Source organism: Indicator indicator, chromosome 11 (genome assembly GCF_027791375.1).
Source record: "Indicator indicator isolate 239-I01 chromosome 11, UM_Iind_1.1, whole genome shotgun sequence".
Taxonomy (NCBI): domain Eukaryota; kingdom Metazoa; phylum Chordata; class Aves; order Piciformes; family Indicatoridae; genus Indicator; species Indicator indicator.
Genome location: NC_072020.1, coordinates 19,658,949 through 19,677,254, shown reverse-complemented (window position 1 = coordinate 19,677,254; position 18,306 = coordinate 19,658,949). Strand labels below are relative to the sequence as shown.

At 38.6% G+C, this 18,306-nt stretch overlaps 1 protein-coding gene across 1 annotated transcript in view; it reads right to left on the bottom strand.

The window, feature by feature from the left end:
* UMAD1 (UBAP1-MVB12-associated (UMA) domain containing 1) overlaps positions 1-16,741 on the bottom strand; it is a 78,597-nt gene extending 61,856 nt beyond the window's left edge. Inside the window, exon 1 of the mRNA XM_054385133.1 lies at positions 16,660-16,741. Within this exon, the coding sequence (XP_054241108.1) occupies positions 16,660-16,741 (82 nt within the window). The remainder of the gene's footprint in view (positions 1-16,659) is intronic.
* Positions 16,742-18,306: the final 1,565 nt, after the last annotated feature.

The window sequence follows — 18,306 nt, the reverse complement described above, 5'->3', positions numbered from 1 at the left end:
GGAGATTTAGACTTCATATTAAGAAGAAATTCTTTACAGTGAGGATGGTGAGACACTGGAACAGGCTGCACAGGGAGGTCATGGATGCCCCCTCCCTGGAAGTGTTCAGGGTCAGGCTGGATGAGGGCTCAAGCAAGCTGGGCTAGTGGCAGGGGGGCTGGAACTAGATGATCTTCAACATCCTTTCCAACTTAACCCATTCTATGATTCTGTGAAACTATGATGCCTTGAGGAACAGCTGAAGTTCACAGTTTTATTTCTGCACAGGAAGCCTGATCAATCTACATTCCAGCACATTTATTTCATTGCACACTCCCTTGTTCCACTGCTCTTCATGTCTTGCACACATTCTCATCTCCTTTGAATTTGGGGATTGCAGCAAGTTTCATAACAGGAAGGCACACCCCTTAACATCCAGCTTTTGTATGACTAGATGGCTTGTCATCTTCCCCTGGCATGGGCACAATTAATGGAAAATTTACTTGCCATGTAGAACAGTGAGAAACAAGTCCCTGGGAACAATCAGTGCTAATGTTTTTATCAACTCAAACATATGACCTTCTTCCAAGTCTCCTGAAAGTTACTTTCTCAGTAAGGTAAGTCAAGCGCAGACTTGGCTACATTTTAGTTAAAAAAAAAAAAAACAAACAAACAAAACCCAACAAGCTAAAGCTTGCAGTAAAACCCACCAGAGTTTAAGCAGCTAAATGAAATAATTCCAAACAAAGGATAAAAATAGAATACATTTAAAAAGCAAACCAAAAGAATTAGTATCAATCCAGTATCACAACATTTCAGTTGTGTTTGTGGAACAAAGCTGCAGCTACTTGAGTTTTTGTAAATGTCAAGCTAATCTATCAAGCCTTGTACATATAAACCATGCTGTTAGACCAATAAAACAACACATTGCTGAACCACTCAGTTCTGAAAGCAAAAATAACAGCATCTCAGCCTGAAGATCTAAAGCTTGACAGCCTAAAGAGGTAGGCCAATGCCAACCTCATGAAGGTCAAAGCGAAGTGCAAGGTCCTGCACCTAAGTTGAAGCAATCCCAAGCACAAATACAGGCTGGGTAGAAATGGATAGAGAGCAGTGCCAAGGAGAAGGACTTGGGGATGCTGGGTGATGAGAAACTCAGCATGGGCCAGCAATGTGTACTCGAAGCCTAGAAAGCCAGCCCTGTCCAAAGCATCATGGGCAGCAGGTTGAGGGAGTGGATTCTCCCCCTCTACTACACAGTCACAGGACCTCACCTGGAGCACCCCAACACAGGAAGGAATGGAAATCTTAGAGCAAGACCAGAGGAGGGCCACAAAGATATCAGAGGGCTGGAACTCCTCTGCTGTGAAGACAGGATGAGAGGGTTAGGGTTGTCCAGGCTGAATAGGATTCTAAGGGAGCCTCCGAGAGAGCTGGAAAGAGACTTTTGACAAAGCATGAAGTGACAGGATGAGGGCAATAGCTTCAAACTGGAAGCAGCTCAACTGAGATTAGACATTAGAAAGAAATTCTTCCCCATGAGGGTGGTGAAGCACTGGAACAGGTTGCCCAGAGAAGTTGTGGAAGCATGAAGCATTGAAGAGTTCAAAGGCAGGCTGGATGGAACCTTGAGCAAGCTGGTCTAGCAGGAGGTGTCACTGTCCATGGCAAGGGCCTTGGAACTCGATGATCTTTCAGGTCCCCTCTGACCCAAACCACAAAATGCATGATTTCCATACTCTAGCCTAGCAAGAAGCAGGCAAGTCACAGTAGTTTAGCAGGTGATGATACATTTTAAAAGCATCACTATACTATTTAAAACTGAAACTTTTTGATCCGTAAATTAAGTTAGAAAAACTGCAAAACAATTTTTATCTAATGAGATTCTGCTAGAAGAAGGAAAAAGGACTGAAATCTGTATTTTTTCCTCACACAGCAACATAGTAGTTAGTTCCATGCTTTTAGCAGAAGAGTATCTTGCACTCCTGCTTTCACCACTGTTACCTACAATAATGAAATTCTTTACCACCCTAAAAACAATGAGCAAAACATGCCTGAAAGTTTTGGATGAGATGAGGTCTACTTTATTGCTATTTTTTTTCTCCAATACAGGCACCACTCTGTGTCATAGCTTTGAATTTTCAGAACAGAAATCTAAAACTCAACATTGATTACATCATACAGATCTTGTAAAGAGTCAGTAAGGCATATGACAAAAATAAATGTGGAAAGGAAATGAAGGTATTTTCTAGAACTATTTATAGTAATCCAGTCATGCTGAACTGATTGTATTTCCTCCTATATTGAAAACGCACAGACAGCTGCATACAAAATAGATGTCATCAACTTTCAACTTATATCCAATGGAATAAATAACAGGTAAACACACTTCTTGGGAGGCTAAAATTGCTTTCAGTTTGCAGAGGGAAAGAAAACTTTACTGTGGTCAAATCTTGAAACCAATAATTTGTATAGATAATCATGTATCTCTATGAAATATAAACACCTAAAGATTAGGTTCATTATCTTAAGAATTATAATTTTCACATTGGTACAGTGTTTATTTTAATGAAAACCTTCAGACACAGATAAATTGTGGGCAATATGAAGTTGTTTTGTTTTTTAAATAAAAGAAGCTGTAAAGCATAATTATAACCTAAAGTTTTCCCCAAGTGTCTGGAAACTGGCCAAAAGCTATTTCTTTGTGTAAGGTATAACTCTTATGAACAACAGAAGCTGAGTTCTGAACTGGGATAGTTAATAGTTTGTATCATGTCTTTGGGAAGTTCTGCTTTTTTCTTTCTATCTATCCGTTTTAAAATTTGTTAGCTTTGGGGTCAAAAGGGCACTCTAATTTACATGGACAAATGAACCTACTCGACAGGCCACCTGAAATCAGTTAGTGCAAAGGTAAATTAAAGACATATTTGTTCCCTCTCCCATTTCCTCTCATGGTCCAAGGCATTAACAGAGGATTGAGTTGCAGTAGTTCCATCATACACAATGCTTAACGTCCTGAAACTTGCCTTTGTGAAGAGGGCATGATCATGGAAGACACTAACACACCTGACTATCACTCCCACTGAAGAACAATACCAGCCCTCAAGAATGAACTGGTGTTATGAGGCTGGACCAGATAATCAGTATTTTCTCAACCCTTTGCTACTCTGCCTACCTGTTATTTCACTGTGTGAAGGATCTAACCAGAAGATCTCACAGCAAAAAGCCAAGAACTGTGGAGCTCTGCTTGACTTGATTCACTCCATATTTAGCTTTGAATACTCTATCAAATTTATCTCCAGTGCACACTCTTATTTTAATTGAGGCTATTCCTTCAATTCACTGTCCAGAAAATAATTCACTGGCAATAGAAAAGCACAGACATGTAGCTGGCTAGGAGCACATTCAGAAGCAGGTGGTGCACATGAGGTAAAGTTGTAGTAGTGTTCCACAAGGAGTAATTCCATAGCCTAGTATTTCCATCACACTGTGTAAGCAAGGGAAAATAGAACTTAAGGGGGGTGGAAAAAGGTAACCACATACCCAGTTTACAATAAACTAAATAGAACAAAGCCCTCCTGATCCACAGTGCTGTCTTTTCATACTGTATTTATTTGACTATCTACCAAGTTTACATTAATATGTAAAACATCCAGATACTTCCATCATGACTACAGCATGAATGATGTTCACTGGCAAGAGAACCTCAGTTTTAACCAAAAAAAATAACAATTGTACAGAATTCTATCTTGGGAAAGTAGGAAGGCCACTGACACAACCCCAAAACCCCCACATCTTTAAAGTTTCAAGGGAATCTGCAAACTATTCCTGAGCTTCCTCACCATATCTCCTAGAAAGAGTCCATCACGAAGTCCATCACTTCAGGGTGTATAATAACAATATGTATAGATAAGATGTTTCCATTCAAGAAGGAAAATTATTTTGCATTAGCGCTCCACTAGAATGTGGGAACTCTAAGAATATAGAAAGCTCTTTAGATATCTTTTTGTTCATCAAGTGCACAAGCCAGGAGTCTTCTGTCTTTTGTTAATAAATACATCAGGAAAATCCAGGAAAATCTAAAAGTAGATAGAATTTTCACAACAAGCAAGAGTAAATGCACTTCAGGATATTTCTGCCTCTGCTTGGTTAGCATTTCATTGTGTTTCTAAAGCAGTGGTGGGCACATTTCTTACCCTGATTACCTGCACACTGTACTTCACAACTCCATTTCCAATACATCATTCAACTTACAATTGAGAATATGAGTTTCCAGTTAGAAGCTGCTGTTTTGGAATATAGCAAGAAGGACAAGAAGCATGTTAGATCATGTTCTGACTTTCGGATAGAGGCACTTTATACAGCTTTTATCTATGTCGTTATCTTAAAGAATACACTCAGATATCCCAGCCTCTGAAAAACCATCTGCTTTTTTCATTTCAACACCAGTTCTGTTTTTCTGGGTGGTTTAACAGTAGCAAAAAAGCAAAAGTCAAACAATATCCTCCCATTATACCAGCTATCACCTTCTGCTTGCAGCACCTAGCATGGCACATGGTTCAGTCCTCTCAAAAGGGGCAGGATACAGGGGAATCCTGGAACACTTCATCAAGAGACTGGTCCTTAATGCTCCAGGTAACACATCAGAGCACTTATGCTACTTAAGTCACACAGACAAAAAATTAACTATTGGTTGCTCTACAGTTGGCAAAGGTAACAGAGGGTATACACAAGGGAATTCATCACTAGTAGAATGCAAATAGAAGTTTTAATGCCTCTGAGAGTGTGTTCATTTGCACCCCGCATTAAGCCTGATCTCCAGAGTCAAGATCAAAAGTGCCTAGACATGTTCTCACCAGAAATGTCTTAACTTCATAATTCATTCTCTGCACAAGAAGTTCATTGACTTTAGCTCCAGAATGTAAGCAAACAGATGGCTTATACTGCCAGGAATGTGCTGAAGACGTCAAGAAATATAAATCCAAAGGATTCAGAAATTTCTCTGAACCCAAGAGAGAGGGCAGAAAAAAAAAAGAAGGGAAGTAGTAGAGAAAAATCACCTACACATATCACACCTTCTAAAATAAGAACACAAAAGAGCAACACAGACATCCTTAGCTTTACATCTGAGTCATCCAATAGAGGTTAGAAAATAAACATAGAGAAGAGAGGTTAGAAAAGAGTAGCTAAAGGTTGGTGTGTGATGTGCAATTGAAAGAGACTTGCTGACACAAAGCAGGTATAAGCCTCTATTGCTTAACCAGTACAAGACAGCACAAGGAATTGGGGTAGGATGTCTTAAAAAGCCAAAATAAAATAAAAATGCTTCCCCTTTTGTTTAAAAACAGAAGACTGCAAAAAAGCCCCAAACACTCAATATAAATTAGCTCAGGAGCATAAGCATAAAGAGTAGACCAACACTATTGCATTACAGAATCACAGAATTGTTTCAGCTGGAAAAGACCTTTAAGATCATCGAGTCCAAGCATTACCAAACTCTAACAAGTCTGGTGCAAAATGTGGCCCTTAGCACCACATCTACAGCCCTAAACACCACATCTATGGCCCTAAGCACCACATCTAGGGCCCTAATCAACTTTAAACTAACTTGTACAGCAGCACTGTGTGCTTTGGGTTTAAAACAAAGGCAATATGTAGGCAACTAAAATTTCTAGTACATTTCCTAATCTGAAGTTCTCAGTAACTTCTTATGATCACACCTGGAGTCAGAATGTGCTGGTTAGGTTTTACTATTATTTTTTAAGAGGAGAAGATGTCATTCTTTTACCAGCTGGCACAGTCAGCCCCTGCCCCCCAGGAGGGCTGGGGGCACAAACAAAATGCACCCTCTTCCACTCAACAGCTGCTCCCAGCAACAACGTGGAGCCTTTTTTTCATCAACTTTCAAGGATAATGAATGCATTTGTGGCTGTGACAAGTTGTAGAGCACCCAAAAGTATGATCCTCAATTTATTTTTCTTACAGTTCTCCCACTTCTTTCTTTTAATACTTTCTTAATATTCCCAAAATGTTAATTTAGTCTAAGAGGAAAGGCTTGAAAGTATATAATTTGTTTGTTTTTTAATGCTACTTGAAAAGCAGACTGTAAAAAACCACGACTCGTCTTCTTCCCACAGTAGGGGTAGCTCTCCATATACAAGATCAGAAGGGGAATGCTGCCTGGAAAAGCACCCTTGAAACAATAATTAAAAAAGCAGCTGTCTCAGAAGCCACAAAATGCATTCAGGATCTAAATTCATTAGCTGTCGCTTCTGCACATAAACCCAAGCGTCCAGGATTTGATGGGGAAGCAGCTTTAACTCCTGCATCCCCCACAGCATGTTCCAGGCATAACAGGCACCTTTTCCCTGGAAATTAAAACAAGAGATGCTGCTGTTTTTTCCCCTCAATCTCTGACTGGCTCACTCAAGAAGCAATGGACCTGAGATCTGGTCCCTGCAGCCTGAAGGTATTCAAGCTCTTGCCTCCCACAGGGAGCCCCCCAGGTCAGCTACACTTAATTTGCTTGGGGCAGCTTTCTCCCCTTCCTTTGGAACTAAACCTGGTTGATCCAAAAAAGGAAAGGTAGCCTGGAACAGAAGGGTGAAACAAATCAGAAAGAGTCAACCTAATGCCCAAGCGCTGGCAATAAACTGTTGTCTCTTCACACTGTCTTTTGGAGGTTTGTGTTTTGAGGATTTTCAACCTTTAGTCATTTCAGTTTAAGGACAAAAAGCACAACCCCACAACACATATGGGCTAGGGAGCAGAGACCAGCATTCCAGTCTCCTTACTCCCAGGTCACTGAAGTTCAATGATTAATGTGGTATCAGAGAAGCTCCTACAGCTTGCATTATTGAAGTAGAACCACTGTGCAGCCAATAAAAACAGTGGAGGTCCTCCCAGTTGGACTATTTTAGACTTCAGTGCTAGAAGATGCACATCTAAACGTGCAAAGCCCAGGTGGAAATAGGTTAGAGGTCTCCTGCTTCTTGGATGAATGCTTGAACAAGCACATTACACACCAAACATATTTCAAGAAGAACTTGCACTAACTTCAGCTTTTGGTTTTGAATCAAGCAGACAGATGTGCTTGATGTACACCACCTTGATTCAGATACTTCAGCCTAGAGCATACCAAGAGTTGAAGCCTCCTGCCTGTCTGCAAGCTTTTGCCAGTGGGTCATTTTAGGAAACTTTGCTCAGATCACATTTTGTAACCCAAACTTCAGAGATACTTATTTCTACTTCTTTCCTACTTTTTAAACAAATCAATGAACAAGTTGGAAACTACTACTAGGTCTTTCCCAGATCTCACCTCTGGTTCACTCAGTGGTAAAACAGGAGTAAATTCTCCTAAGAGTTGGTATATTCAAATGAAGTTTATATTCACCTGAAGTCAGTATATTAAATTTTGTTTACATCTAAGGAAAGTTCTTTGTGCATCTCTTTATAACAGTGTTGACATAACTTGTGGGTTAGTAAAACAGTTCTAGCAAAATAAAAACTCCCCTCTAATTCTCTCTCCTAATAAAGGATACATTGGTATGTGTGTTTAATATCCATGTTTTAAAGATAATATTGGCTGCTTTCATCTATAGCAGCTTTGCTAATGCTTTTGTAAATCAAATCTTCCTTAGTCATAGCCTACCCCTCCTGCAAGACCTAAGAATGAAATCATTCAGGAAAAATTACAGAGACAAGTTCCCACTGAAAAAAATAAAATGGCAAAGAAATAGCCATAAAGTCCCATTCCCTCCCTCTCAACAAGCTGAAGTTTCAAGCAAACTGAAAGGCTAGAAATTAATCTTGTGGCTTTTAAGTTGTTCCTCTCAAGTATTCACCCTGGAATAGGAAAGCTAGGAGCTTAAACTCCTGACAACTGACCAACTGCAGAATATTGCTGGAGTAGACAGATCTCAGTGGAAAGAGGTATTAGAATTATATGGTCTAAAGGCAAAAATCATCTTTTTTCCTTAGTTTCAGGGGAGGTCTGGGACTTTAGATCATTTTAAGGAAACATGTGCATTTGAGCTGAAAAAAAGAGTATATTGTACATGTTCAATGGCAGTCACATGCTCTAAGACCTCATCATTAATCTGAAGGTAGTTAAAAGAGGGGGAATAAAGAAAAACCAAAACCCCAAACACAATCTCCAAAAGAAATGAACCTCACCACTCACAACTTCAAACTACCAATTGTGAAAGCTCTCTCCACAGTTTCTACTTGTATTCTGGTAGATAAAACATAAAATCCACATTCACCTAATCCATATTCCCCTAACTTCACTCAGGCACCCTGACAAAAACAAGAGAGGGATGAAGAGACTGTAAACATCTGCTGAGTGTATTTGAAGTCCCACATTTATCTCAGCTGCTGGGAAGGGAAAAGACAGAGAAACACTCACACTGTATCAATATTCCTGAGTTAAACTCACTTATGCTTTTGAATGATTTTCTGTCCATTATAATTCCTGCCCCATATAGAGTTTTTGCAGCAAATAAGCATTCACAGAGGATTCAATATAGAGAATTAAGAATGTGATTACATCCTGTGATGTACACAGTTAACTGCAGTAAGAGCAAAGTGTGTGCTAACTGCTAAAGAGACAAACTGCACAAACAAAACAACTCACTATTTCTAAGGGGTCACTGCATTCCTCTTTATTTTTCACTATGACAAAGAAGGACATCCCCATAAAGCAGAAAATCGCACAAGAATAATTTAACAAAAGAAATGGCACAAGAATAATTTATCAAAAGGTATAAAATCAGTCAAGTGATCATGGTCACCAAAAACTGATTACTGTATAATTTCCCCAGCAAGCTGTGGTCAGTTCTGTGAGCTTATTTTTGTTTGAAGGAAGAGAGAACAATTTCAGAACTGACTCCACACAGCCCTTATTTGTGGGAGAAAAGCGGCAGGAAAGAGCTGAAGATCATTTAGCTGTGTGAGCAGAGATCAGAAAGCACATTACATTTTTGGCAGCCACTAAAGATGTGTTATGGCAGAAGTAGATGAGATAGCACCAAAGTGCAAAACAACTGACTGGATTAATCGCCTACATCCTTTAATTTCTTTGGCCCTTACTGAAAGGTACTTAACCTAGTAGATCAAGAAAGAGCAGCTAAAGGAAAAAAAAACCACCTTCATGCACAAGGTGACAAGCCATCTTTCATTTTATAAAGAAAAGCCTTACATATATGTCACTATGACATGACTTGAAACACTTCTGAAACACAACATAAGCTTCTGGAGTTCCTTTACACTAATTTAAAATAAACAAGACAATGCCTCTTTGGCAAAGTAATTTTTCTTCTTCCACTGGAAAGATATAGAAAAACATTTATTTGCCAGAGAGAGAGGTGTGTGTGTAAAATCAGCTCACTGTAACATTTCCTTCACAGAAAATCAACATTGATTAACATCTATGGAAGTCTGAACGACTCCAGCCAGACAGGCAGTGATTGCATGGGCTAATGACCAGGGCTGTCTTTGCCCAAACCATGCTGTAAATTGCTGTGAGAGGGACTTCAATCTGAATTTATCACTTGCCAGAGTAAGCAACTTGCACTCCTGCAACACATTTTTGACCTCCTCTTTTTCAGCTAGCCCTAGGTGTAAGGTTCACCTTACATAGGAAACTCAGACTTGGGCCAAAAATATATTGTCACATCTAGGACTATTTTCTTTGCATTACAAAGCAAAGAAGCTTTTAATTCTAAAAGGCATTTAACAACCTGGGAAATAAATTCTGGGAAATAAAATTTACAACCAGCACCTGAAAAATCCCTACTTTTATACTCCATTTTGCTGTTTTTATTCTGTTTCAAAATAAGCAATCAGTACTTTTGTTTCTTATACTCCAATTGCAAATTGCTTTAAGAATGCTATAGACGAACAGACTAAGGCTGTTGACTAGTGGAATTGTCAGAATCCAGGTGTCAAAAGCAAACACCCCACTATAAGCAAAGGTTAAAGAATACTATGTCAACTATGTAAATACATCATCGCAGAATACTAATGTCCAAGAATAAATTTATATGGGGGTGAAAAAGAAAAAAGGATTTTCTTACTTCAACATATTCTATTCCCACCATTATTTGCAAGAGTTACAATCAGTAGGACTGAAGCTCTCAGCAGTTTGGAGACCTGGACATGTAGAAAGTGATTACTCTACGTCAAGTTAGAAGACAGTTAATATGAAAAACAGGAACACAGCTCCAACCAGTATTTTCTTAGAGGGCTGGCAGCAAACTGTCAGATGCATGTGTGACCTCAAAACAACCTTTTGCCAGATGCCTCTTTAACCTCTTACAATTACATCAACTTCTAAAAAGGCTGGGATATTTTACCATTTTCCTTCTTTGGTGATGCAAATTAGGAAGATGTGCTTAACAGACAGATTAAAAAATGTTTGGTTGTGTGTAATTTTGTCTGTCCTACAGCCCTAAAATAAAGCCCTCTAATACAGCAGCACATAATTCTTCTGTCTCTCCAGAATTAAAACTGCTGTACAAGTTAAATAAGAAGCCTCCATCCTCTCTTTCTTTTCCTCCCTTGAGACAGTGTTCAAAACCAGGTAATTTTTGAGAAAGCTGTGAGTTAAGAGGGCAAGACAAAGTAATCAATAAACAACTTTTAATACTATTTACCATTTTAAAGTTGTTTGTTGTTGTTTGGTTTTTTTTCCTAAAAAGTATGTTACATATCCTTAGATTGCAATCAACAGAAGCCAACACAATGTTTCATATTATTCATCTGCTAACATCCAAAGAAGGGCATTTCTGTCAATTTGAAAATCAGCAAATTTAGAGTTTGGAAGCATCATGAATATGTTTCAGGGGCTCACATCTTAGAAAGCAAAAAACAAAAAGAAATGTTACAAAAAGAAAAGTAGGTCATGTAAACTGAAGTGCTGAAAATACTAACATCTGATTTGTGGCCATGAAGTAACTGTTTTTAAAATCTAGAGGTGTACAAGTAAAATGAAGGATTGCGCAGTCCTTTGTCAACAAAAGCATGCTTTGATGAGGCATGAAAAAGAAAGATTCCCTGTGCAATACAGAATCCAAGCAAAAAAAAAAAATTCCTTTAAGAAATATACCTCCTTATACAGGAAAACAATGAATTTCAGTTGTTCTGTAACCCAGTTCCTTTAATCTGCATAAGAGATGCTGACTGAGTTCACTCAACCAAATCACTACTGGCTTTCAGAATACAATCAACACATGCTTTTCAACAGTATTAATATAGCATGAAGCTTGTGCTCCTAATTATTCATGTTTTTGCATTCTGTTTTTCCCCCTGCTGTAAAATATGCAAATTTACTTCTTTGTGTTATTTAGGTCCCACATGGGCCTCAACAGATCTGTTTGGAAGGAATTACAAGCCAACATCTAGATACATGCTGTCAACATTTCAAGCTTCATTATTTTTATTAGGTTGGAATGCCATTCTAGATTTGATATTAGGCTTTAAAAAGCTTTATATAAATCTGGTGAAAACCTACAGTCTAATAAAATAGTGTATTGATAATTACTACTACCCTCTGTGTGTGTGTGCTTGAAAGAGAAAGAGAAAAGCCCTACAACTCTTGAACACAAGAAAAATCCCCATCTAGTGGTACTACTGAAAAACACAGTTTGTTTTTGTGCAAAATTAGTACCCAAGAGGATTAGTTTGACTTCATTACTGAATGAAGGGTAGCCATTACCTCCGTATGCAACTAAAGAACAGGAACAAGAGAGGACTGTTTCTTCTGAATTCCTCCTCCTTTTTCAGTCAACTCTCTAAAATTCAACGCCCAAATGAGTACAAAATCCATAAAGCAGCACCTCTAAAAACAAAACACTTAATACAATAACTTCTGGGTTTGCATCACAAGTATTCACTTACAGGCTGACATGTATAAACTAATCTTTAAATAAAAATATTAAAAGAGTTCTGCAAATCTCAGCTTGCATGAAATGCTTTTAGCCTGAAACAACACAATGAAATAATAGCTTGATTATTTCAGAAACTGCAAGGCTAGAAATAGCTACACAGGCACTTAGTGTCATATAAAAAAAAACAGGTAATATAAAGCCATTGATGCAAAAAGGTAAAGGACATTGAGACACTGCCTGCTTCCAACTGGCACAAAGCCTTCTGCATTTCTTTAAGGTAATAGTATATTTTAAAACACTGCAGTAGCCCAGCCTTCCGTACTAGCACCACTAAAAGCTCTTTAAAAATTAATGACAAAACAGTGTGGAGATTCACAGGAATCTACTACACATTACTACTGACTCCTTGAAAGCAAACAGCAGCAAGAACACTAAGATTTTACAAAGCTCTTGATGCTTTCATCTTTGAGGTGTGTGCACAAAGGGGGAACTAAAGAACTATTTGAGTTGCAGTAATAAACTAGTACAGAAGAATCCTTTAATTTGGGAGGATTACTGTATTAAATTTCCTTTTCATAACAGACTCACTCCTGAAGATTTCAAAAATGCACATTCCTCTCAGAAGCAAACATCTAAGAAACTCTTTAATAGCTATGTAGAGATCTCTATTACTAAGATTAGTATGGAAATAATCATATCTCATTGTAGTATGCAATGTATCCAGTTCTTCCTTCCACAACAAAAAGTGCCCCATAAATCTGCATGCAGAACAAATTCATGGAAAAACAGAAATGGGGAGTTGGAGGGGCACAATATGGACAAAATTGGTCTGCAGGAAGAGTCAAGATATCCACAACTAAAGACTGACCTATGTTGATTAATTTACTTTTCCACATCTTCAGTACAGAAGACTTTCTGATTTAAGGATGCCCTTTTGCAATGCTGCTGCAGTTACCAAAGGGAAACATCCAGCTGGCTGTAAATCATATTCTCCACAGTCCCACATCTGAGTGAGGATGCTCCTGCCTACAGGTGAGAACGATTCTGCATGAAGGAATTATAATAGTGAATTAACCCAGTTATATAAATACTGAATATGTCAGAAGGTGGTTCAGGTCCCTCATTTGGGAGACAGCAAAGTTTGGATGTCTTGCAAAGATTATAACAGTAAGTCACACTTGACCACCAAAATTCTACTGTCATTCACCACAACTCAACAAACTCATTGCATACTCTTTTTGCATCCTGCTATGTTCCTGGCTTTGTCACAGCATGTAGTAGAGATGTTCTACCACACCTTGCTTATCACCAAAAAATTCCTGAACTTTCCACCTTTCACCTAACACCAGTTCTCTTCTACTTTCTGATTAAGAAATAAATATTAGCCCTATGCTGCATTCCACATCACAGGACGAAAAACAGCTCCTTTTCTGTGGTTTTAAATGCTGGTGCAACCCTGACCACATTGGCACTGTATAGCTCCTTCAGACATCAGCACTGAAACAGAAGGTACATGTTGGTTAACTTCACAGATCCAAGACTGACTTAAATGCCACAAGTTCTTCTTATTGGGAAGAGATTTCAAAGCACTTAATTTCTCATATATGTGACTATTTCTATTCTCTTGAGAGGAAACAACAGGCAAAAATCAGGCTTGCTCCAATAGTGAGAAGCATAACAAAATTTGCTTACTAGTTCTAGATGGCTTCCAAGGATCTAGGAAAGCACAGTAGGGAAAAGGGGCAAGAGCAAGAGTACCTGAGGTACTTTCAGTACCTGAAGAGGGCCTACAGGAAAGCTGGAGGGACTATTTATTAGGGGCATGTGGTGATAGGATGAGGAGCAATGGTTTTCAACTAGAGCAGGCTGGATTTAGTTTGAACATTAGGAAGAAGTTCTTTACCGTGAGGGTGGTAAGAGAACAAAATGTGTTGCCCAGAGAAGTTGTGGAGGCCTAATCCCTGGAAGTGTTTAAAACCAGGCTGGATGAGGCTTTGAGCAACCTGAGTGGGAAGTGTCCCTGCCCGTGGCAGAAGGGTTGGATCTAGATGATGTTTAAGGTCCTTTCCAACTCAAGCCATTCTAAGATTCTATAGTATCTACATAAAACTACTGCCAATCCTTCTCACCACAGCCACAGTTTCTCTGCATCTGTGACAGACTCTACTTTTATGAGAATCCCATGCCTGTCCATTTTTCATGGGTACTTACTCTTGAAACTTTGACAAACTCTGCAGTAAAGTTGCTGAATCTCACAAACCAACTTTCAGGCGACCATGAAGCACTTTCTAGAAGGCAGTAACAGGCCGCTATTACCTGTTAGAGATCTGCACCTGAGGCAGCAAACAGTGCTTTGCAATAAGAGCCATTGGTCAGCATGGAAAAATCCATGTTTATTAATATCTAAAACAAAACAGGAAGCTATCCTAAGGTCAAGGAAGAAATTTACATATCAGATTTATCAGCATCAGCAACTAAGCTGCTGTTCCAAGCCATTTACTCCATTCCAGTTTATGACGTAGAAAGATCCCTGAGAGAAAACAAAACAAAGACCAACAGCTCTTAAACCTATGAAACAGACTGGACTTTAAAACACCAGTTAAATAATTTTGATGTTAGGAAAATCTCACATCCTTATCTACATTTAATTGTGAGGCTTCGTACTCTCACTACATTCCCGAATAGACTTCTTTCATACTTTAATGGACATGGCAGTTGATTCTTTCTCCATAAGTCTCACTCAGACTTCCAGTAAGAATCCTGGCTGCCCTTATCAGTGGTGCATGGTGTAATCAATCTTTCAAAGGATTTGTGACAGACGAGTTCTCCTGACCACAACAGTGGACATCAAGAACAAGCATCCCCTGAGGATGTATTTTTCCTCTTCTTTCTCCAGGAAATAGAAGGAAATTACTTCTGCCCACATCCACAGATTATCAGTGAAATAGGCTTTTTTGTTCTTTCATGCTCTGAATGAAAGACTGGGCTTAAGAACCAAATTAAAACATAAGAAATTAAATTCTCACTCCCTTCGAGAGTGTTCATTGCCCACAGCAGTATTCACACTAATGGTCCTATAATCCTACAGAGATTTGTTGAAGTCATTTAGTGCTGGTATGCCAGAATATTTTACACCTACCTTTAAAAAAGCTTCAGAACCCCCCCATCTGGGTAATAAAAAGGCAACTAGCAGAATAGCTAAGTTTTGGGGGTTGTGGGCTTTGTTGGACTGCCTCCATTCCTTGAGAAAAAACCTCTAGATAAGTATGCCCTTAAGCGCTGGCCTACAATTCCGCAAACTACAATTCTGACCTACAATTCTGCAACTACATCCTGACCTACAATTCTGCAACTACATCCTGCCTACAATTCTGCAACTACATCCCTCTAGCAAGACAGCTGATAAGCTCCACAGGCAAAGTTGATGGCAATTCTTTTGCCCAGTAGAAGTCAGTGAAGATTCAATTACAGTCCAGTTCATTACAGTTTGCTAAATTAACTTGTCTGAGCAAAAACTAATAATAAATATAAATAAAGAAGATTCAAGTAAACCTGATAGTTGTTAAGTTTGTATTTAACAGGTTAATTTAATATGAATTTTTATGAAGCAAGTTTAAATAGTCCCTGGCAGCACTTCAAGAAAAGAGAATAAAGTCAAATTGAATCCAAACCCAGGAATGGCAATTGTGGGATACAAGCAACGTTTGGGTGCAGAACTCTCTGCCACTTACAGAATTGGAAACTCTAACTGGTCTCCAGCCTCTTTTAGGATGACAGTGTGTCTCCTCTGACCCTTTCATGATGCAAGAGCTGAAGGGATTTGAAGTAGCCATTAAAACCAGCGCAGATGAACAAAGTCTAGTGGAAGACAACCATTAAACATCACCACAGAGTCACAGATGTGAAACCAGATTTGTTTTAATGGAGAAGTACTACAAAGAATATACATTCCTCTCAGAAAGAGTGTCAGTAGTCTCATATTATTAGATAATCTAGAGGCTTTTGTGACTTGAAACTGCTCAAGAAGTAAAACTTAAATGGACAAACACTGTAAGATTCCTGCTAAAACCGAGTCAAAAAAAATCACAGCAGCAGAAACTGGTATCAATGATGACAGATTTACAAGGAGGAAAACACAAATTTTCAGAAGAGGAAAAAGGAAAGGATCAATCACTGCATGACAGCAATGAATTTTTATCTTCTGCGCACTTGAGCCATCCGACAAGACTGTGAAAGAGCTTGGTTATAGATGCAAATTTAACCAGTTCACAGGTGAGTAAACTTTGGATTAGTTTCTGAGTTACAAAAAAACTTTGAACATCCTAAATTCCTTAATTTTCATAAACCAAAGCATAACTAGAAATACACAGATGATTCTCAGCTTCTAATATAAAAACGACTTTGAGGGTAACACTAAAAGGAAGGAATCTGAAACAACTCCCAGTCCTGCAACAACTACAGTAAGGTATTCTCTTCTCACAAGTCTAATCATAAAGCCAGAAGCCTCATCTTTAAGCTTTCTTGTTTTGTAAGGAGGAAAGTTCTCCTTGCTCAGAACATGAGAGGAAAACAAGAAATCTATGTTTTTCAATGCTCTTGAATGTTCATGCCTACATAAATAAAATTTAGGCTATTTAGTCCAAATGATGAGAGCAGGAATATCCTTCAGGAAAAGTAAGAATTCTGAACCATTTTTATCACGGCTTCTCTTAACTTTCATTTGGTCTAAGCACCTCAAAGAAATGTTTCCATTTCAAATATGATAATAATTTTATACAGAGGCACCACTTACCCACAATAACAAATCCATCTGCTTCTCTCTCTGGCACTGTAACCTTCTTTGACTCTTGACTTTTTCGGAAGAAGCTGAACATAGCCTCTTTTTTTCTACTTCTTCTAAGTTATTACCTAAAATAAAGACAAGACATGTTAAAATATTACATTTAACATAAGAATTTCATACCATGCTAAAGCCACAAGCATAACATTGCATTTTACTCTTTACTACTAGGTTTGAAACACCAAGCATTTGATTGCAGATAGATCACCTTATTGATGAAGCAGTAACACCTCAACAGGCCAAAAGAGAGTGAAGTATAAAAGCCTCTTCTATAAAAGTTATGAATGGAACCATTAAAAAAAAAACAAAACAACAAACTTCAACCCTTCTAAATAGAAGTGAAAAAGGAAACTCCCTTCAGCATTTACCCAGCATATTTCCATACTTTTCTGCTTCTTCAAATTGTTGCTAGACAAACTTTCTCATCAGAGTTAGTTGTAAAGCATCTAAATCTTGAAGTCTAAAATATGATCCTGTAGAAAATGCAGGTTTGTAATACAGGAATACTTCAATGAAGCAAATTTCATTAGATATTTTTAGTCTTCAGTGTCTGTGCATCAACTGAAAAGACCAATGCACCCACCCAACAATCTTAGCATACTTGGGTATTTCAGTAACAGTTACCACTGATTCCCTTAAAAAAAACTGCAACAAAATCCTACGCTGCCATTTTTTCCTAACAATAATTAATCAAAAGAATTTTCCAAAGCAGCTAAGAACTCACCAATTTACCACAGCTAGTACAAAACAAGGAAACCAGTGGGATAAAATCATCAGCTGCAAAAGTCTATGCTCAGTATCTGTTCTATCTCAAGACTGGCAGATTACACAGAAGCAATTCTGAATAGCTTTAAAGGGACAAATTCATATTAAAAATCCCATGAGCATTAAACCAGAACACAGGCAGTTGGGCCAGCTTTTACAAAACTGAGTCCCACAAACCATCCCATAAACATGGATGCACCATGAAACATTCTTTGAAGCAAATTCTCTAATTATTCTGAACTTTAAGACTCAAGGACGTTTCTCTTATTTCAGTAAAAGCTTTGTAAGGAAGTGCCACTCTTGTGAAGAATGGCCAACAGAGCTATACAGAGCACATCTCCACAGGTTCAGCTCACTGAGAGAGGACTACCAACCTACCACCACCTACTTTCTGTTTTCTATCTAATGACACCACTGAATGCAGTAACTGAGAGTCTCCTCAGCCTCTTCCCACCACAGCAGCTCCAAACCTAGCACTGGGATTGTAAGAAAGGGAAGGAGGCACCCTAGCAGCAGTCACCCTTTGAAGGTGCCATCACCTTCAGCCCTTGAGGGCTGAACTTGGACCACCATACACCACCAGTTTATGGAGCAGCCTGTGCCCTAAACAGGCTGTGTGCCAAATGCAGAGAGGATGGTTTAAAGAAAGGTATGCAATGATCTTCTCTGCTAAAGTATCAATATAAAACTGGGGAAAGTGAAATAATGTAGAGTTTGAGGAGCAGAATCCTGATTTACTTTGCAGACACCAACATTTAAAGAAGGGACTGACAAAACAATAGCAACATCTAATAGCCATCAGAGGAAAGGAGTCCAGTCTAAAGAGAAGAGGTG